The following is a 22,776-nucleotide window of genomic DNA, read 5'->3' as shown; positions in this document are numbered from 1 at the left end:
CTCACAAAGACTGCCGTTAAGCTGTTGTATAATGTCTGCAAACACAACCCACAGAAAAAGTCAATCCACGGCGATCCGCCAATCGGAGACGCCAGTGCGCACAGGCTCTTAGTTGACTGTTAGTTTGGGCTGGTGCATAGTATTAAAAAACACAAGACATAAAAAAGGCCCATAAGCCCTCTCGGTCTCCTCGATGCACCACTATCGAGGCGTAATGCAATAACCATCTTAAAGCAGTTGTCTTCCAGAGCTTCTTTAAAACTGACTCTGAAATATACTTGAAGATGTTTGCAATACCGTCAAACCCGTCATTTTTTGTGAATAATAATTACATAATATACCTATCTTGATTCCTCGAAAAGTCGATAAAACGACTATATATGGCAAAACGGCATACCTTTCGAAATTACCCCATTACCACAAAGATCGATTTGATTCAAGATGGCGTATGTCGATTCTCCGATAGTTTTGAATTTTATTATGCAATATTTCGATTGGTTTAAAATCATTTTATGTGAAAGGGTCATAAACCGAACTATAATAAACCAAGGAGTTTGTGTTTTCACTTTGTCTCATCAGTATCTGGCACTTGACCAAGTCACCAGACTAACGCTAGACGAATTCTAACTTTTAATGTCCCTAGAGAGATGAAGTTCTGTTCAGTTTGTCTGAAATCGAACCTTGTTTTGAGCCAGCAAGATTCTGATAAGTCGAAAATCGAAACGCAAACCCCTCGACTTATTATTAGCTCTGTACGCATTTGCTGTCAATCAGCAATACAGCAATGAATGCATCTTGTGAGGCAGATCTAACCTGAAATGAAGTTTAACCGCATTTTAAAGTTAGCATCTGTTTCGGGCAATTGCAATAGAAAAATAAACAACTCGTTTCAAACGACGATTCATGTAATTTAAATGAAAACAGATAGATTGGTCGCAGTGGTAAAGTTCAACAAATCAGAGGAAAAAATTTCAATATAATAATTCTGTGAACTAAGCTTCTTTTTTACTATATTAATATCTCAATCAAACAAACAAATTAAAGCACTAGCCAACTCAATAAGTTATAAACCCGACCGACGTCGCTCGCGCAATTGTTCGCTAACTCTTACTTTCAGTCACGCCGCTCTTTCCAATATAAATACACAGCACAATCCAAGCCAAACCAATCATAATAAAACTATTACCTTTCGTCCCTTCCTGTTCCCGTACGAATGACGAGTGCTTCTATAAGCTCACCCGCTATAGAAACTCAGCTCGAATCGATGCTATAATAATATGTAGACAAGCATTGCAACCCACGATTTGCTCTCTATCTATATACCTACATATAGGGAGACTGTGCTAAATCGATAGTAATAATAATAATTGATACCTATAGCCGCATATGAAAATTACCTATAGATCATATATCTGGAAGAAACGACTTTCACCTCGGAAAAGCTGGGCTCCCCCCGCTTTGTTTGCGAGCGCGGTTGCGTGAATTAAATTTCTTCGAAAACAGTTCCGCATTTGGCAGGACTCCTACTTGCCTGTATGTAACAAAGAGGCGGACTTTCCCGTAGGAACTCCATCAACGCCCCAGTCACGTACTCCATCTACATGGACGTGCTGGAATGGATAAAATAACTTACCGTCAGTTGGAAGAAAGCGAAATTCAATTCTAACTGGACGGGGGCGATAACGCAACCTAGTCGGGGAACACAACGATAACTTTTATCTACTGTAGGACGAAGACGTGCTTCTTTGGAGATTTCGTAAAATCTTTAGCGATTTTCCTGTTGCTTGGAAAAGTCGAATCAAATTATGCCATTGTGACGTGTTGTGTCATTGGAAACAATGCTGCCTGCAGTGGCATAACGAGCGAAATGCTCAAATGAAGTTTTCCCACAACCGCAACTGCACCAAAACTTTTGGTTCTTATATAAATATCTCCATCTGCTCGTGTCTAAGTAGCATAAACAGTAGCCGTTTGTTATTGTTGCCATTGCTGCTGCTGCCGCTGTAATTGTTTCGCCATTGCGATTTTTCCTTTTAGTTTTCCCGTGCGCCAATTCCACACCACTTTTTGCATCACGCGTCATACATAATTTTATACTTCAAATTGCCACCACTATAGTCCGCCAGTACTCAGTTTCATTCATTAGGCCGGTCGGTACAGGTGCAGTTACGTGGTATACCCCCCTCCCATAGCTTATGTTAGTGCCCTTCCATGTTTCGTTTACAAGCGCTATTTGTTATGCAGTTCATGACCACCGTATTTCGCACTCGCACATATGCTGCCGATATATATAAATAACAAAGCCATTAGTCATAATCGATTACCACTTGCCAGCAGCTAGTTTTTGGTTTCTCGATTGGTAGCTTGCGGTGGTAAGAGTGGGCAAATTGCATCGACCCCGATACTCTGGCAGATCTGAAGGGGATCAGCTGCGATACGCCGTAAGGTTACACCCGTGACCCAGTAAAAGTTCCGCCTAAATTCGAAACAATTTAACAAACAAACAAACCAACAGCCACTTCTGGGAAAAAGCAATTTTGGGTAATGTTTTATCGATTATTATCGGTTGAGCTGGATCAGCTTTTCTTTGGCGCTGCCGGAGGCCGCCCGATGCCAAGGAATGAGGAAACTGTTACAAGTTGCAACCTGTCCGCGGTTCGATTCAACCGAACGATTAGAGACGCTTATTGCCGGTCATGATTTGGAATGGGTTTTGGTTTTACTATACCGGCTCATAACGGATTAGCCGTTCAAGAGCAGTTGGTCAGTCGGGGGTAGCCGATGAGAAAAAAAAAATAACAATAAAATCACCGTGGCCGATTGTTTTTTTTTCTCTATAAAAATGTTCCCAGCAGCGATTATAAGAGCACAGACTGGGGGGGAAGCGGGTAGTAAGTAGAACTACAGTTATATCTTGTTCGTATGTTTGGATACCTTCGAATGTGAATTTTGAGGTAACTGAATAACACATTCCGAGCAGGCTTGACTTTTGATGTGGCGTGCTCAACTCCTGTATGCACAAAGTTCACGTATTATAGTTAGGTGTTATCTTTCTTCCACAAGGAAGGTAGAGAAACCCTTCAAACGTCGAAGATATTTTTCTAGTTACGGACGGCAAAATTTAACATACCAATCGACTACATTGGACGAATTAGGAAAAAAAAGCTGTGTGTATAATTTTGTGCGCAACACTTCGAAGTCTCACAAATCCGTATGTTCCAGATTTTGATGCTTAATTTAAAAAAAATAAGGATAACTGTGTGGGGTGTACCCAGTGATGTACCGCTGGGAAAAATTCCATCTTCCCGGGTTTTTATTTTTGGGTTTTAACCGGGTTTTTCCCAAATCATTTTAACCCGGACGAAATATGTGTTTTTTCGTTTTATCGAATGTATGATGTTCATTTAATGTTTTTTAAGGAATCTTGCATTTACATTTGAGGGACCGAAAATAAAAGTCGCAAGGATAAAACATACTTTGTAGAACCCACTCCAGATGTCATAGCATGTAAAAATCGCATATAAACATCAACCGTAAAAATCGGACAGAGATCCTTCACACCAAAAAATAATGAAATTTAAACGACATGTAAATCAATACGAATGTAAACATACAACGATTGAATCAAAAATTTGATTGAAAATTACGTTAAAATCAATTGGAGCATGAAACAGCATACAATTTTACACTTTCATTCGTGTAATATTACATGTCATTCATTTTACAGCAGTATTCGAGTAAAAATACATAAGAAGCGCATTGGTTTTCCGTTTAAAGAAACTGTAATTTTCAATCCACGTGTAAAATTATAATAAAATTCGTTGAAGAAAGCACGACAAGTCGTGTGTGTTTATGGTGGAACTTAATTTTACATTTATATTCATCCTCCAAATATGTGCATGAAAATAAACTTAAAATTACAAAATATTTTTTTCTGTGTTGAGCATGAGAATCGCTTAGAATATTCTCACCCGAAAAAGTCGGCAAAGATAAACCTCCAGTATAATTCGCTCACAGAAAATTCCGCACAACGTTACATTCAAGATTAAAAGTCGGATAAAGAAAGGTCCTTTGTAAAAACCGGATATACTTTTTTACAGTTTTTATGCTGTAGAACTTAATCGAAAAGCTCCTGTCCGATTTTGAAACTTGAAATTTAAATCCAATTTTTACATTCTAATATATTTATAACGGATTTTACGGAACATTTTCTGTTCCAGCGATTTCAATTTCGGTCCATTCCATATTTCAACTTGTTTCATATAATAGTGGGAATAATAGTCATTGTTACTCTGACTAGTGAAAATTAGAATAATCGTGTGATGCCTAAACTACTTTTATTCTGCTTGTTATTTATTTTATGGGTTACAATACTTTTAGCGAAATGAAATGGGTATTCACACAAAATTTAGAAAATACCTATTAAGTTCGGTGAAAAATAAAGGTGCATAATATGCAGAAAGCGAGTGGCCTTGACATTCGTCATTAGTATGAACCGTAATCAGAACTCTCACAAATCGCAATCCGAATTCTTTCGGCATCAACTACATCAGCAACAGTAGAAAAAATGTTTAGTACGTGTAGGTAGATTCACAGTAAGAAACGCAGTCGACTTAGTTCGAAACGTGTTGAAAAGTTTTATCACTAATTTAACCACAATATTTGTAAAGAAATGTTGGATCACCGCCATAACAATGATTCAATCGAGGAAAACCATTCAGAATTTTTATATACATACAAAACTTAATGACAATAATAATCATAAATAAAATAAAAGTGTTTGGATAACAATACATTAATGTTCAATTAGTAAAATATCAAAAAATTGCAAAAAACCCAATCTTCCTGCGAAAAAACCGTTTTAACCGGAAAAAAACCTTGGGTTTTTTCCCCCAAAATCATAACAACCCGATTTGGTACATCACTGGGTGTACCCCATTAGGCATAAATACGTTAGGCATACGCACGTTAGGCATAATGGACGTTATGCATAAAGACGTTTGGCATAATGGACGTTAGGCATAATATACGTTAGGCATAATGGACGATTGGCATAATGGACTTTGGGCATAAATTATCATATTGAAGTATCCTTTAAGGAAATAACTTTTTGGTGGTGACAGCCTCTGGTGGTAAGAGCTCAAATGTTTGAATTTTTTTTTGAGTTACTCTGGAAGCTGATAAAACTCAATCAACATTTTACTCTATTGTATATACCACAAGAAAGCTTCACTCAAATAAAAGATGCAGAACGAATGAACATCGAATGAACAAATTGTACATCTCTAAAATAGACTAAATACTCAGGAAAATCAGTTTATTTTGTATTAAGGTATGAATAAAGCACATGCCCATGTTGTTTTTAAGCAACAACGGTTTAAACTGCTAAAACTTCTGATTTAAGCAGAATTTACTCACAAAAACAAGGAGGACCAGTAACTGGGACTAATACAACTTAGAACTGAAGTTGTTGCTATTAGTCTGATATTTACAGTTGGCGTTTTCTATTAGGGGAACATGGGGAGAATTGACCAAGCGCAGGATTCTGTTTTTGGCTATGGCGTCTTCCATTCGGTTCTTAAAATTTTTTCAAAAATATTTTTATACTTGTTTCGATCCTTTAAGGTAATTTTAAAAGTTTTCAATGAGAAACCTTTTCCTTACAGAAAATACTACGTGATTATTAAATTTGCATTAACTGATGTAATTTTTTATCAAACTTTGCATGGACATATCTACTCGACTACTAATTACTATTAATGTACTAACATACCATCTTAGTCCTTGTGAAGCAGTGAAATGATTTTACATAAATTGGAACATTGGAATAGTTATTACTAAAATTTGCATGACATTGAACGCAATAACTAATGTTGGGGAGACTTGACCAAGATTTTATGGGGAGACTTGACCAAGTGGCAATTAACTGAAGAAAGATACAAAATTGCTGATATTTATTATGCTTTGGTATCTACTATTAATGTTAATCACGCCATAAAAAATCCCACCTCAAACATAAGTCTTTATATTTTAGTATTAGTAAACAAAGTTAGCAATAGTAGGACTGATTTCGTGACGTGAGAACATGGAATACAAGCAGTACAGTTAATCCTTAAAAAGAAATGCATTAAAAAAAGTCGAAATTTATCGAATGCAACCCTTTTATATTTTTTACTGCTACCTAAGGATCTCGACAATAGGGAAAAAATAATTACAGTATGTTTTATGTGATTATTTTTTGCTATGATTTTTCAAAATTCTCTTGGTCAAGTTTCCCCACGCCTTGGTCAAGTCTCCCCGCAGCACAGTGATCACCTTCCATACAAAAGTTGGACAAAACCTCAAAAGTGGTCCGAATTTGATGAAAACTTCACATTAGGGTAATTTTGTGACGCTGAATTCATATTTGTTGTTTATTTTTTGTTTTTTTTTATTACCTCAAAATTTTGGCACTTAGGGTGGTTCGAAAATTCAACATTTACGAATATAAAGTGCACTATTTCCGAAAATAATTTTCAAAAAATTAGGTGCGGTGAATTTTTCGGTAGAATACACATTTTTTCAATTGTTGATAATGAAAGACACATCTATAAATTATATTACCATGCGACATATCATGAAAAATCACCTTTTTTCATACCTCGGGGCAGAAAGGGGCAAAACAAGATATTCATTTTCGGAAAGTACACTAAATTTCAAGTATCGTGAACAACAACGCGATCTTTCCGAACCGTTTCAAAAAAAGTACATTTTAACTTTAAATGATTGCACGGTTTGTTTTCATGATTTTCATGTCTGTACGAGAAAAAAAGCTTGTATCGACTAATTCGAATGGCAGCTATAAGTCCAGCGAATAACCTTTCAAATGAAATCAGTTAGACCCCAATAGGAATCTTAACTAAAAAGATATATTCATTTGAATAACTTAGGTTTGAAAATAGTTTTCCTCAGAATTCATCATCTATTTCACACTTGAATTTCTGTAAAAAATTGAACTCTCGTCCTCGGGACTTAATATTTTGAGAAGACTCTATTCAACCTGTTAAGAAACAGAGAAAAATAATAAATCATGAAAAATCTAAAATAAAATTTTGAGGTTTTGTCCGGCTAGGCGACACTGTGCGCAGTGGGGAGACTTGACCAGAAAAAACGATCACAGAAAAACTTTTGTAACTTTTCAAAAATTAGATTAAAAATTCTGCAAAAAATCATGAAGACGCGCAATAACTTTGCACATTATATCTCAATGACTTTTGAGGGATTGAAGGCTTTTTAGAGATTTATGCAGTTTTAGCTGAAAACCTGGTCAAGTCTCCCCATGTTCCCCTATTATTGAAAACTGCTAAAGCGTATCAATGTGGACCGTCTTCGACTATCTTTTCCTAGCATATAGTATATTGAAAATTTTCTAGGAGAATTGTGTTGAGCACCGGAAGGTAAATATTAAGCAGCTTCCAGCACTGCGAAAGAAGCATCTTTCAGCAGTGAGTTTTTCGTGTTTCTTGAACCCTATGAACGTTAGAAAAAAGTTGGGCATGTAAGGATTAACTTAGATTAGTTGTTCATGCATGCAAGGTGTAATTTTCCAAGAAGAAAATATATAACCTAGAAGAACAGCTCATGAAAGAAAGAATGATGCGATGAATTATTATTCATTCAACGAAGATAGGAATATTTCTGGATCTATATTGATTATCTCCCATATTCTTAAGTACAATGAGTGTATTCTCGATGCCATAACAAATAGAACTACGGAAACTCTTTGATGTGAAAGAGAGTTTATTCCTGTACTGTAATGAGTTACCGAAACAAAAAAGTTAACGTCACAAACGTAGAATCCGTAGCCTAATGTTGATCCTGTACATAACACTGCCAGTTTCCATTGGATCAAAAACTTCTGTTCATTATTTTTTTCCATTTATTTTGTTAACAACCTATTGAGTCAATTTGTTAAATGTTGCAACGGCATTTAATTGGCAAGGGACTGGAAGGTGAAGTATATTTATGCCTATGGTATGGTATAGCAAAGCGTCATTTTTTCCTAACCTCAAAAAACAAGCGAAATTTCTAACGAAAGCCTTGCAAATATTTTTATATTTTTGTGAGTTATACCTATCGTCAATTATGCCTAACGTACATTATGCCAATCGCCCATTATGCCTAACATCCATTATGCCTAACGTACTTATGCCTAACGTATTTATGTCAAACGTCGCGAGCCCAACTGCCTGTTTCCAAAAACCCATGGTGATTGGATTTTGGAGAGATCCACCAAACTGGAAGTTGCCATTTTGGTTTTCAAAATGGCCTCTGCCATCGATATTTGGCGTTTACTTGTCAAGCCTATTTCAAAAGTATCCAGAATTATTCAGTTTAAGAGAATTATGCTAAACCGCAAGTCACCATCCTAATTTTCAAAATGGCGTCATACATCGACATGTTCCGAAAACACCCATAGTGTCTTAAACATCAGTCTTTTCCAGTTATCCACAAATCTTCTACGCTCGTTGCATTCAAAAGGACTTAGAGTAAATGCAGATACATACTTCCAAAGAATCGTCCAAGTCTTTTGCATTTTAGACGAAAAATCACTTTTTCTAAAATCGTTCAAGTCCTCTGTATTCAATGTAAGACGGTTTTTTGCATGGTGTTTGTATTTAACACGGGTTTGAAGTAGAAAAATTCCAACGTGTCAATACTGGGGTCCAGTTTTAAAATTTTCTGCTGAGATATTTTCCCAGTCTTTTAATGCGAAAAGCTGTTGTACTGCACGAAATCGCAATATTTTGGCACTTTCTGATCGGAGCTATGTCCCCATCTTTTGCGTTGAATTTTGCAAAATGTACGACTACTATGAATAAAGCAGAAACCGGGTTTTCAGAACATCTTTCAAAAACGACGAGGAAAATGCGAAATTTGTGATCCTATTTCAGTGAGAGCCGTCAAAAGAGAGCATCGTCACATACGGGAAAGTTATGTATATAGGTTCCGCGCGTTCGTTTTATATCATTCGATGCTCACAAGCCAAACGAGCAGCGTGTTGACTGTATTGTCTGTACCGTATAGTTAAACCGTGTATATATATACTTTGCGTACCAGACTCTTCGGACGCTATAGACATGATGCTGCTCATTTGGCATGCGAGAAGCTAATGAATCAAACGGATACGCGGTACCTCTATTTATAGACTCTCCGTATTATTTTTATGTTTTTGTGAGTTATGCCTATCGTCAATTATGCCTAACGTACATTATGCCAATCGTCCATTATGCCTAACATCCATTATGCCTAACGTACTTATGCCTAATGTATTTATGCCAAACGTCACGCGCCCAGCTGTGTGGGCCAAAAAACGGGTTTCTAATTTTTTGTTAAGAGTGAAAATAAATCATATGAACAGTCGTACTGCTTATCAGAAGCCTTATGAGAATACCTTCCTAAGCTTCCCGTAGATTGTTGCAAACGGAGTACTTTCAGAAGAGATATTTAACATTATGTATAAAGTAAAATTTGGACACCATTTCTCTTTATCTAGAAACAAGAAAGGCGATTTGCGTACCGACGTGTGTAGTGATCAAAGGCTGTTTCTTCAACTACATTATCATCAACATGTATTGCTCTCGGGAAGCGAAACCCAAGGACGATATGGATGCATTTTGCGCACTAGGAGCGTGTCTATGACAGTAGCCCGCGGCGGAATGTAAAACTCGCAAACGGCGAGCGAAATGAATACGTTATTGAATACCCCCATACAGTGAATTTTGTTATTGGAAGGCTGAAAAGATTTTGTTATTATTCAGGTATTATAATAAAGCGTTTCATTATCAACTAGATATTCGTGGTACATATCTCAGTTATTATTTCAGGTATTTTACCTCTTATGCAAGGCTCCTCAATACTTTATTGTGGTATTCAAGTATTGGGTACACTGCCCATAAAAGCATAAGAGTCCCATATGGATTTTGTCGAAAATGAGTTACCTGTTGGATTGTATTCTGTATCACCACTGAATCGCAATGCACAAATAAGATTACCAGGTTTGTTCAGAAAATGTCGAAAAAATATCAAAACATCCCAGTCCCATCCATAAGGCTCAATGTAAATGTAAATCTTGAACAGCATTTTTCTCGGCTTGCTGTTTTTCAGTACGGGACTCTTATGCTTTTATGGGAAGTATACCTGAATTCGGTATTCTTAAGTTATTTTCTTCTGCTTGGGTTAAGGATGACCGGAGCAACATATGAACCATCATGAATAAGACTGCCGATGCCGTAATAGGTACGAGAATCGAAGAAACGACTGGTTTGACGGCAATTGACAGCAGTTAATTAAGGAGAATAGTGCAGGAAGGACGAGGATTCTGCAGCTTCGAACGAGAACGAACGAAGAATGATTTCGAAAAGCGCGGTATAGGCAAAACTTGGTATTCCGACGAAAAAAGGGCCTACAGGAAGATCGTGCGGAACTTATTCGGGAAGGTGCCTCAAGCCGATACATGCAGAGACGCTAGTGAGAACCTTCTCACGAACGAGTATGAGGGGATCGATAGGTGGAAGCAGTATTATGACGAGAAGAGCGCAAGAATCAGCCTGGAAACGTGTATAGCCGACGACAGATTCCCAGCAACCCGGATCTACCTGAGATTCAGGAGGAGATCGGACGGTTGAAGAATAATCAAGCTGCTGGCAACGATCAACTGTCATGTGACCTGCTCAAACACGGAGGAGAGGCATTGGCTACCCGAGCAAACGAAAAGCCCATAACACCTCTATGATCATGGGGTTTGGCATGGGTGTTTGAAATGGGTTCAAACCATGAAAACACCATCACCATGGTCCGGTAGATCCCATATAAAATACCATATATTGGTGTATTTATGGGTTATTGAGACCATTTAATGGTGTCTTTATGGTTGTGAATTTTGTCACGGACCATATTTAAGGTCTTTTCAAGGGGCTATATGGTGTTTGAACTCATGAGCATTTGCTCGGGTAGAGCACTGTTTAGCTTTTTGACCTCGCCGACGCCGTTGATATTGTGGCACGTGCTCTTGACACGATATGGGGGAAGACAAACATCCGACTGAAGGTTGAAGCAAAGTGATCGTAAATGCGTGGAAGTCAATATACATGGAAGCAAGACGTTCGAAGCGGGAAACATTACGCCTCTTACCGAGTATACAGGCTGATTGCGACGATATCGTGTGATTGATGAATTACTTTCGTTTGAGTATAATTAAGTCGGTAGAACTAAAACTGTTCTGTTTAGTCTGAATGTTTTTCTTTGGTACAGTTTTGCCAGGGAAAGTTAAATTGAGCAGATACTAACACTGCGTGGGCACCGATTGTATTCAAAACAAGATTTTTACGATTCTTGACCCACAACAATTTTAAGGAAAAATGCTAGAAAATTGTTGAACAGAAAAGGTTAAAACTTCTCGGTCATTATAGAAAAACGTAAAAATAGGATCCTCAAATTGCTGCCCTGGAGTTTTATGAGATACCGAGATGAGATGACGACGAGGTAAGATAATCCTTATATGAAAGTGATTTAGTTTAGTCTTGTAGGTTATATTTAGATCAATAATAGTAAAATTATTTCAATCTCTATTAATTTGACGATTGTTCGAGCACCTTAATCTTATTATAAACCGTGGAAAAGATCGCAATACACCAGCATTATTATATGGTTCGCACGAATCAACAGCACACCGTTATATGGTACATCTCTCCCAAGTTCGCTTACCTGCAAAAAAGGAAAAAAGAAAAATATGTTAATAGAAATCAACTGCAGCAATTTTCGTAGAAAAAGTCATTTTTTTATGGGTTATTTGGGTAAGAACACTTTTTTCTATGCAAAATTCCCAAACGGGAAATTTTTTGGATAAGACCACATTGAAATTGGGGATAGACCAGGAGCGGATCCAGAAAAAAAATTCGGGAGGGGTCCGAAATTTTGATTTTGGAATGAACATTGTACAATAAATTATACGTCAAAAGCTCATTTAATGAAAATCAGTTTTGGTGGTAAAATTTGGTTTCAACTGATTTTATGTTTAAAACTAATTTAAAATTTCTCAAAAGGTTAAAAAATTTCGGAGGGGGTCCGGACCCCCAGGACCCTCCCCCAGGACCCTCCCCCTGGATCCGCCACTGGGATAGACACTAACATCCAAAACGTCAAACGTCTTGCATGAACGCTAAACAACTCGCTGGAACCGAGTGATGTCTCGACCGTCTTTTGATATAGGAACCAAACGCCTGGTATTATGTACTATCGGTACTATCGAGACATCACTCGGTACCAGCCAGTGGTTTAGCGTTCACGCAAGACGTGTCACTTTTTGGATTTTAGCGTTTATCTAGCGCCAATTTGGTGCTGGACTTATCTAACTAGCATTAAGTTGGTGCCAGTTACTGACGAGGAGCATCCCAAACACTAATAAACCGTATTTCAACTTTTTTGGCAATGAAAAACACTCTGAGTAATGTTGCATCTACTGATAAATCCTGAATTTCACTTACTACAGACAGATGACAAAACCTAGAATATTTTTGCATTGTTTTTCTATTTTATAAGCAAACAATTTTTATTAAAGCAAATTTATTAGATCAATACAAACTTAATAACGTTGGTTTCTGCGCGGATTTTAGTTTAAGCAAAAATATATAAATTAAAATATAAATAACCAAGTCCTTTTGAAGGCAAAATACTTAGAATTTTTTAGACAGATTTCGCAGTTGACTCGTTTTCAGTATTTATTCAAAGTCATTTTGAATGCAAAGAAGATATTTGAAAAAAGTGAAAAAAGATACTTTAACAATATGGCATTAACAAGTAGACGCCAAAAATCGTAGTCTGAGGTCATTTTGAAAACCAAAATAGCGACTTCCGGTTCAGAAGAGTTCTCAAGAACACTATAAATATGGATATTTTTTGGAACGGGCTTGACGAGTAGATGACAAATGTCGATGTCTGACGCCATTTTTTTTGGCGCATGAGTATTAAAAAATACTCATACGCCAGTCGTATGAGTATAAAGCGACATGTTAGAAGCAGAATTTAGCAGAATTCACAAAAACTCAATCAATATGGGTATTTTTGGAACAGGCTTGACCAGTAGATGACAAATATCAATATCTGATGCCATTTTGAAAACTAAGATGAAGACTACCTGTTTAGCGGAATTATCTAACGCCGAATAAATATTAGTATTTGTGCGATGGGCTTGACGAGTAGACGACAAATATCAATATCTGAAGTATTTTTAAAAACCACAATGGAGAGTTCCGGTTCAGCAGAATTCTCAAGAACGAGATCAATATGGGTATTTTTGGAATAAGCTTGATGAGTAGACTTAAAATTTTGATATCTCACGTATTTTGACCAAGATGAAGATTTCCAGTTTAGCGGTGTTCTCCAAAACCCAATAAATATTCCACGGGATTGATGGGTAGATATCAAATATCGATGTCAGATGGTGATCTCCCGTTCAACAGAATTCTCAAACACTCAATCAATGTGAGTATTTTTAAAACGGGCTTGACGATGAAAAGACAAATATCGATGCCTGAGGCTAAACCCAAGATGCAGCATGTACAAATTTCATTTGGGATTGTGATGAATAGATACCGGATGTCAACCTCGGAAGCCATATTTTAATTCAGAATGGCGAATTCTGGTTTAGTGAAAACCTCTTAATGCTTAATAATACCCATTTAAAAAAAAAGCCCATGTTGATTGGATTTTGGAGAGATCCGCCAAACTGGAAGTTGCCGTTTTGGTTTTCAAAATGGCCTCTGCCATCGATATTTGACGTTTACTCGTCAAGCCCATTTCAAAAATACCCGGAATTATTCGGTTTAAGAGAATTTGTCTAAACCGCAAGTCGCCACCCTTTTCAAAATGGCGTCAGGCATCGACATGTTCCTAAAATACCCATAGCGTTGAAATACGGAGGAGTCTTAAACATCAGTCTTTTTCAGTTACCCACAAATCTGCGTTCGTTGCATTCAAAACGGACTTAAAATAAATGCAGATACATACTTCCAAAGAATCGTCCAAGTCTTGCATTTTAGACGAAAAACCACTTTTTCTAAAATCGTCTAAGTCCTCTGTATTCAATGTAAGACAGTTTTTTGCATTGTGTTTGTATTTAACACGGGTTTGAAGTAGAAAACTTCCAACGTTTCAATACTGGGGTCCAGTTTTAAAATTTTCTGCTGAGATATTTTCCCAGTCTTTGAATGCGAAAAGCTGTTGTACTGCACGAAATCGCAATATTTTGGCACTATCTGATCGGAAATATGTCCACATCCTTTGCATTGAATTTTGCAAAATGTACGACTACTATGAATAAAGCAGAAACCGGGTTTTCAGAAAATCTTTCAAAAACGACGAGGAAAATGCGAAATTTGTGAGCCTATTTCAGACAGAGCCGTCAAAAGAGAGCATCGTCACATACGGGAAAGTTATGTATATAGGTTCCGTTCCGTTCGTTTTATATCATTCGATGCTCACATGCCAAACGAGCAGCGTGTTGACTGTATTGTCCGTACCGTATAGTTAAACCGTGTACATATACTTCGCGTACCAGACTCTTCGGACGCTATAGTCATGATGTTGCTCGTTTGGCATGCGAGAAGCTAATGAATCAAACGGATACGCGGTACCTCTATTTATAGACTCTCCGTATCTGATTGAGGGCCGATTTCTTCACCCTAGCTTATCTTTTGATCCAGGTTTAATTAATCGGTAAATCTGGTTTAAAAGTTTAGTGGGGTGGGGGAAGAAATCGACCCTGGTGCGAGTGTGTACAAATGCAAACACAACGCATTTGCGCATACTAGATCAGGTATTCAAAGTTTCAAATCGAACAGCAGCGTGTAGAGCGCACGCATACACTTGGCACATAGAGAGGAAACGGGTGCAAGTTGTACTGACAGTGCGCTGCTGCGTAATTTGAAACTTTGCATACACGAACGATGGTGTGATGATGTAGTAAACCCACCATCAGTGCAAGGGTGTCAGTTTTTAACAGCAAAGCCAAATGTTGCTAGCAAACGACTTTCAATTTATCGCTGTATGAACTGCCGTTCTATGCATACTTGTCCCATAGAACATGGGGCAATTAAGAGTATAACGGCAGTGAAGGGCCAAAAAGGGCTGGATCCATAAGCAGAAGTTCTTATGCGTACTCCACAAGGACAAAGAATCTCCTTCCAGCAAGAAAATCCAGACGTTTGAATAGCGGCATTTGCGATACTTGTTAAGTCACTACCTGATGGTATGTGTGAGAAGAGCGCGTCAAACTTACCATGCCATGACAGATAGGAATATCAACAATAACTACATAATTCCAAAAATTAGGAAGTCAGTGCAGACATTACTATTTTTACTAGAGACAGGCGATCCACGTACACTAATCCATGACACAGTTCGTATGATGCCCTGATGCACCCTCCCTACCCGCGATGATTGTAAATGTGGGTAGGTAAAGTGGGTTTTGGATTGAGTTCAACGCTGCAGTGGTGTTGGGATAAATTAATTTATTTTTAAGCTTGTGTGTGCGTTAGGTAAGGGTGAAATTCTCATGCCAAAATGTTTTCGGTAGTTCGTAGGTACATAGGGTAATGAGTCTATTGACACACACGTTTCATATTTCGGTTAGGTGATGATGCGTTTTTCATCACTTAGGCAACTGACAACATGCCTCTGTAAGTATTTCTTAAGCACGGGCGGACAAAATTGGATTTGCGTTTACTAAAATGTGGGTTTTAGTTGACGATTTGGGTGGGCGAGGAAATTGAGTTATGTTAGAGCACTTTCAGTTTTGATTTGTTTTCAAAAAGTTGCGAAGTTAACCTATAGCGATTCTTGGTCGTCAACCCAAAAGTAATTCCATCGACCAAGATTAGTTTTATTGTTATCACAGGTTTGCAAATTTTGGTATTTTATGTCAAAGTTCTTAGGGTATATTCTGAAGCGTAGTATTTAATAGAGGAGTTTAAAGGTGAAATTGGAACAGAAACAACCACATCCCATGCAGAGGGTTTTGATATATTATTTTGAACTTTAAAACTGGTATACGAACGCAATTCTAAGACCTCAGCATTTTAAATGTTCTTTACCTTTTATGGGTACTCGATCATTCTAAGTTTACAATTTTAAATTCAATTTAGTGCTTCGAGTTGATAGCAAAACTCACGCTGTACCTGTACGCGAGAGACTAATAATGGAACGCTATTTCTCCCAACATGAATATCGACTGACTACGAAAAGATCGATGTGGTAAACGAGTTTGTTTGGTAGCGCCCCCTTGGAACCAGCGACAATTACCTCAGCAGTGAAATTAACAGACATTATTAATTTCATATCAATCATCGAGTAATTATGTGCAAACAAGTTCCCCTCCAGTCCCCCATCCCCTCAAATACCTACAGTGAACAAATATCCTTTCAGCTTGGCCGTCAAATCCTTCAGCAGCACCATTTTGCTCGACTTGTAGCTGTAATCGTTGGACTCATTGATGCTCATGGCTTACACACAAATAAGGCGTTTTCGCCGCCAACGCGATCCAGTTGTAGACACACACTTGCACACACACACACAATTAACCTGGTCATCCGCCTTGAACTAGGCGGCTAACAGATCCGCACCGGTGGTCACCTTACTGCCAAACAAAACCTTCATTACACATCTCTCGGTGGCTCGCTTTTTCACACACTGTTAGACTGCAATAACATCTTCATCCAATTATGCTTATTTGCACCAGATATTAAGAACTCATTCGCGTGGCCACACCACCCCGCAATTGAAGGCTTTTTACCGGCCTGGTGTGGTGGTCAACCGGGACGGATGATTATTCACACATTAGCAACCGTAAGCACCATTTTCTTCTTCTTCACTTTAGAAATCTTCCTGGCAATCAAAACATCTCACTTCCAAAGCCACGAACAACGAACGCTACAAACTCTCGTTTGATTAACTACACTCACTTCGACGGCACACCGGAGTTGCACGACGTCGAACGACGGCACACGGAACTTCCGCACTCCTCCACCGTATACCAGCCACTAGTTGTGAAGCGGGGCAAAAAACCTATTGCACTCCCCAATCGGATCTCGGGAGAGGCTACAAAAATGTGTATAATTATCGGACCTGTCGGATGGAGTGTTGCAGAGTAATGCTACGTAATTACAGTTTGATTTTTTTTCTCGCTCTACTCGTTCATGTCACTGATGGTGGTTAATCGATCGCTCGCTCGCGATAGGCAGGATCACTGGGGAAGAAGTGGCCGCAACTCGATCGGATCAGCAGCTTGCCTGCCAACAACAATGAAACGGCAAACGACGAATGAGTGGCGATAGCAGCTAGTGGTGGCCTACTCTGAATGAAGCGCCGCCTTGTTACATCTAGTGCCGCCGAAAAAAGGCGCCAGATGCCGCTGCCGCAAGCGCGCGCTCTGCTGGAAGAATGCGGACGACAAATTTGGCACAATGTGCCATTAGGTGGATCCCAATTCGTTCAAACGGTAGGTATAATGGTGGTTTTTCCAGCCGCGTTATAAGATGCCATTGAGGAGGCTTTTTCGTCGGGGAGGTCTTGGGTCGAGCCCGGTGCGATATGTTTACCGCTGTAGGTAGCTTTTAGCGCGTTTAAGGCGCGCGGTGCACGCATTCGGTTGATAATGGGGACGGGGTGTGCGTGCTGAAACACAAAACACACACTGGCGATTATACAATGACAGCAAAACCGAAAACGTTCAATTAGTGGAGAGAGAGAGAGAGAAGACTGCGGTAGTGTTTTCGCCATTGCTAGGCGAACAAGTTTTTAATTGATATCGGTTGTGCAATTTTGTTGGGGCTGACGCGCACACCACTGTTGATCGCCATGTCGGTCGGTGGGAAGACGACTGTGGTCCTGCACGATTTAGTACCTATTTTTTCTATACCTTCTGCTTCCTGAATGATTTTGTTGCAGTGTTTCCTGATACTTAGATTACACTAAGTTAGGGTTTTGAACAAACGCAATTTAAATACATGGGAAAAATCAGATTTTTTTCTGAAATTTTACCCCCTATTTAAGGAATTTCTCGACAAAAAAGTTAGAAATGTCAACATGGGCATCTAAGGGTTCAGAAATTGTCCACGCTTGTCCACAAAGGGAGAGGACGGAGTCAAAACGAAGTTTTTAGTACACATGGTATATGAACAGCTCTTGTGTTTTAAGACTACTGAAATACAATTTTGTCGATATCCAACGTTTCGGTGCGTTTGGTACCTTCTTCAAGGGTTAGATGATTTGTGTTTTGTTGTCCAATGTATTTTTGTGTAACAAGCTATTGCTATTTGTCGATCTGTTTCAAACGTGCTGACGTCAGTTTTCGGATTTGAAAGTTTACAAATGTTTTTTTAGAATTTCAGTATCACTGATTGGGCAAACGAAAAATTCTACTTGAACTACATGAAATGTTATGATTCGAAGTATAATTAGGTTAAAATCGCAATGCCGATGTTTTTCTTTAATTAAAAAAAAATTATCGCAAAAATACATGGTTTAGTATTTAGTGTATTGAAAGAAATTTTGCATCTTAAAACATTCTTGAAGGTTACTTTAGCGGAAAGTATTTTACTATTTATTTATTAAGGATTTATTAATCATACCGTCCACCTTCTCCCTGGCTTGTGTTTGTGTCCATGACGTCGTCGCTAGAGGTTTGATTTTCGCTGGTAGATGTTTGGTGTTATTTGTGTTTTCGAGTGACTCCGTTTGTCCGGCATACATTTTTTGACACGCTGTCTTTGGTGTTTCAGCAGATGCCGAAGGCTGTTTGGTGATGTTGGTTGCAGTAAATGAATTTTCTGTAGTTGTTTCGGCACATGGATTACCATAGTGTGCCGTCTGGTTACAGAATTGGCACGTGGGCGTCTGACCAGGGTATGTGCATAAAGTTATTTGAAGGTAATTAACATCTTGAGATGATCTGCTCTCAAAAGTCAAGTAAGACGGTATATGTTGATTCAGTCGCATTCGCACCACAAACACAGTTGAGAATGCCAAGAAAAAAGTTTCTCCAAGTATCGTTAGAGACGGATTTCACTTCTCCATATTTCGACATGAATCTTTTCATATAATTCCTGCTAGTACGAGGTGCCAGATCATGTAGGCGCATTTCCTTTATATCAAGGTCCATATACACGGGGCCTTAGCCTCAGCTACGGCGTTGAACATTATTAGTACCACTAGTCTCGTATGATGTAGCTGGATGTGTGAAACTTTTGCATGGACAAGGTCCATTTTCACCTTGATCCACTGTTCCACCTCGAGCACTGAATGTCTAAGACGGGTCTGCGAAAAGTCAATCGCGATTGTGTTTCCCATAATGGACGAAACGTATGTTGTGGTTCACTCGCAATGGCATGGGAACTTTGTTGTGTCTATAGGATACACTTACGCATTAGAGTTTGTATGCTGTTCGCAAGCGATGCGCTTTTGACTTCTGATCTGTATGAGATGAGAAAGCAGACTGTAGTGTAGAGTAAAAACTACTATATAACTTTAGTAAAACCGTAAAACCATTTTTCTAAGAAACACCTTAAAGCTTACATTTAGGTTTCTTGTGGAACGGAAAGGGTGAATAATAGAGTTTGCATGTTTTCAACAAATTAGTCTGAAATGTTTTGTTCTACAACTTAAATCAAGGCACCAAGCTTTATCTCCATACCGTTGAAAAGTTCAATTTCAGATCATGTTACAATTGGAACCACCCTGGCTGCTATTTCAACAAAAAGAAGAGCCTTTCAAAGTTCACAACTTTCCCAAAAACAAAGCTAAGTTATTCAGTATTAGTAAAAAGTAAAAAGTCCTTTTAAATTCACATTCTGAATCACTGTGTAACAGTATGGTATCTTTTCCAAGGATTGGTTTTTGTGTTCCGCAATCTACTCGTCAGTAACTAACACTAACTTGCTGTCAGTTAGACGAGAAATCTAAGCTGACACCAAATTGACGCCAGTTAGACACAAAATACAAGCAGTTCACACAACTTATGAGTCTCGGATAGCCAAGACCAGAAATTCAGGTTTGCTGACGAGATAATTAATACGAACTGTTTTCTTTTGGAATGAGAGTCAAACGCCTGGAACAATGCATTTTTTTCAACCTGAAATCCGATCCGATTTGCACATCATTCAGGACCAGCCAATTGTTTTAGGCGTTCACAGAAGTTGTGTGAACTGTTTATATTTAGTGTCTAACTGGCGCCAATTTAGTGTCAGCTTGAATTTGTCGTCTGACAGTAAGTCTGTGTCGGTTACTGGCGAGTACAGTACGAAACACAAAAATCCAACTTTACACAGGATTTTAGCTGTTTTGGGTATGATAGTTGAAAAAATTGCATTTAAATGAATTGCTGTGGAAAGTAAGATAAAATTTCGTGGATGTTGTTCCAACTTTACCTACCATGAATATTTTCATTGTGAACGACAGAACTAAAGAAAAATCAGTCTATCTTTACACCTCGTGCAGGACAGAACATAAAATTTGCAAACAAGAAATTGTACCTAAGGCGCTTTGTTACGTTACGTTTTGATAACTTTTTAGAAGATTAACACAGACAGAAAATTTTATTGCCAAGAACAACATGAAACACAATGTCGAATACATTAGAACCAAGATCTCAGTGTATATGGAGGATGATACGGTTGATGCTCGTATACACGACCTAGTTCCGCGCACTAAGCCAGATCTTATTAAACGAATTATGTCGCAATACGGAGAAATGAAAACTGATACGAATGACATTTGGAGAAACTTTTTCACCGTTATTCCAAAATGCGTTCGTATTGTAAGAATGCGAGTAGCTAAACCTATTCCTTCGCATTCGGCTATCGAATGCAAATCATCGAAGGAAGGCGTAACCTATACGCAAGCAACGTCGATTACATACCCTGGACAGACTCCTACATGCCAGCACTGTAACCAGAAGGCCCTCAACGTAAAAACGTGCACCGAATCATCTACTACAAACAGTTCTCACAATGAGCTAACGATCTCTGCAGCTAAAACACAATTAAATGACCAATCAGTAAGGGCCCATTCAAAGATTAGTTGCCCAAAATTGACTCTCCCTTTCCCAATGTAATAAATTGTAACAAATTTCTGTCTCCCCTTCATATGGGAACATATCAACCAAAATTTTTTTAAATTTGTTTTTTTCGTGTTTAACTAATTGGCGGCTCGGCTCGGGGATGACACGGGGAGGCACATGTCCTCCCTCCCCCTATTCAACTGAAAAGTGTTTCAGTAGAAAATGTGTGAATACAACACTTTCGTAAAACTTGGTTTTGGTAAATCAATGTGAAGTGCTAGAGTTTTTATTTGGTACATTTTTACTAATTGAATCAACGTCATTGATGAATAAAATATCCACGATTAGTGCTTAATGGCTTCCTTGAGGAACATCTTTAATAATTTCTGTGTATGATTGATCAAATTATTCGCCACTGTCAATGCATGCTAGGTTGGAGCCGCCTGTGACCATAATAGCAAATAATGCAGCTTATTTTAAATACGAATGGTGTTATCGACAAATATTCATTGGACCTATTCGGTGCATTTTATTGACTGTTATTATTACTGTTGAGATAGGTCCTAAGACGGCTTCGGATGAATTCCGTCTCAAAACAGATGAAAATTCGAACACATTCGTACACTGACTCTCGGAACGACTAGACGCTCTTCCCGGATCGGGCAGTGTAACGATATGCAATATCGTGTAAAGTTTGTTATTCTTCTTTCAAGTTTTTCTTTTGAGTTTTGAGTCTTTTTGGTGTCAATAGCCATTGGTCGAGCAGTACAAAAGAGGGCGACTTTTTAATGTGATCTGTTTGGGCATCAGCCTCCGATCACAACTCGTATCGACCGATTACAATGCTGTCTTGTACCCGGAAGCTGATCGAAAAAATTCCTCTATTCCCGCTTCCCTAAGTTGGGTCAAAGGAACCGACTTACTGTCTGATGCTCAATTTTGCCTTATGTGTGCCGCCTGGACACCGTGATCTAAAAATACCAGCATTATAATACCGGGCCCCATTGCGGTGTCTCCAACCATCTAGCACTGAGCTTTAGATGTGTGTAAAAATGACTTCCCTAGACAAAGCTGAAATGGATGCCGAAATAAAATTGACTCATCAGCACAAAATTATACCCAGGCTCCTCAATCAAGTCATTTGTGATCTTCTTACGGGCCAAAGAAAAACTTTTTTTTTCATTTCGATTGTAGAGGTTTTAACCTTAAGGTCATTCGCCTCCTCTGGTTAGAAAAATCTCTTATGAAAAATTTCTAATCCTATGTGCGAAATCGGGACTCGAACCCAGGTGCGCTGCATACAAGGCAATCGATTTACCAACTACGCTACGTCCACCCCCTTGAAAAACTTTAACATCTGTAAGAAAAGACAGAGTCTTAACGAAACATTATTCAGACATGACCGAAAAAAAATCGCCCCGGTAAGGCTAGGATGGTGCTTACCAGTCGAAAGCAGGCGAATGATAGTACTAGCTACGGGTCATCTACGGAGGAGTACCGCGTCTACGTACCTGTAAAACAAGTGGAGATCGATGGCGTGGTTTCCGATTAGAGATTGAATTGCGCGGATCTGCTGAAGAACGGGGTTGGCTGTTTTAAGGACCTCACGCTTCATTCAGTGAAAATATTGAACTGAAAACGTAGTCAGTCGCAGTTGATGAAAATATGTATGACCTATGTCAACT

General features: G+C 38.6%; 1 protein-coding gene across 6 annotated transcripts in view; it reads right to left on the bottom strand.

The window, feature by feature from the left end:
* LOC131691917 (serine/threonine-protein kinase N) overlaps window positions 1–22,776 on the bottom strand; it is a 272,404-nt gene that overhangs the window by 164,112 nt on the left and 85,516 nt on the right. For 3 of the 6 annotated variants that reach the window (XM_058978666.1, XM_058978668.1, XM_058978669.1), the window contains exon 2: window positions 16,441–17,133. The exons of 1 other annotated variant lie outside the window; for it this stretch is intronic. In XM_058978666.1, the coding sequence (XP_058834649.1) occupies window positions 16,441–16,536 (96 nt within the window). In that variant the 5' untranslated portion in view covers window positions 16,537–17,133. Of the gene's footprint in view, window positions 1–16,440; window positions 17,161–22,776 lie in introns of all 6 variants that reach the window. 2 more of the 6 variants (XM_058978665.1, XM_058978673.1) reach the window with 1 other exon arrangement.

This window comes from Topomyia yanbarensis, chromosome 3 (assembly GCF_030247195.1).
Source record: "Topomyia yanbarensis strain Yona2022 chromosome 3, ASM3024719v1, whole genome shotgun sequence".
Lineage (NCBI taxonomy): Eukaryota > Metazoa > Arthropoda > Insecta > Diptera > Culicidae > Topomyia > Topomyia yanbarensis.
Note: the sequence above shows the minus strand (reverse complement) of the source record. Positions and strands in the feature narration are given on the sequence as shown.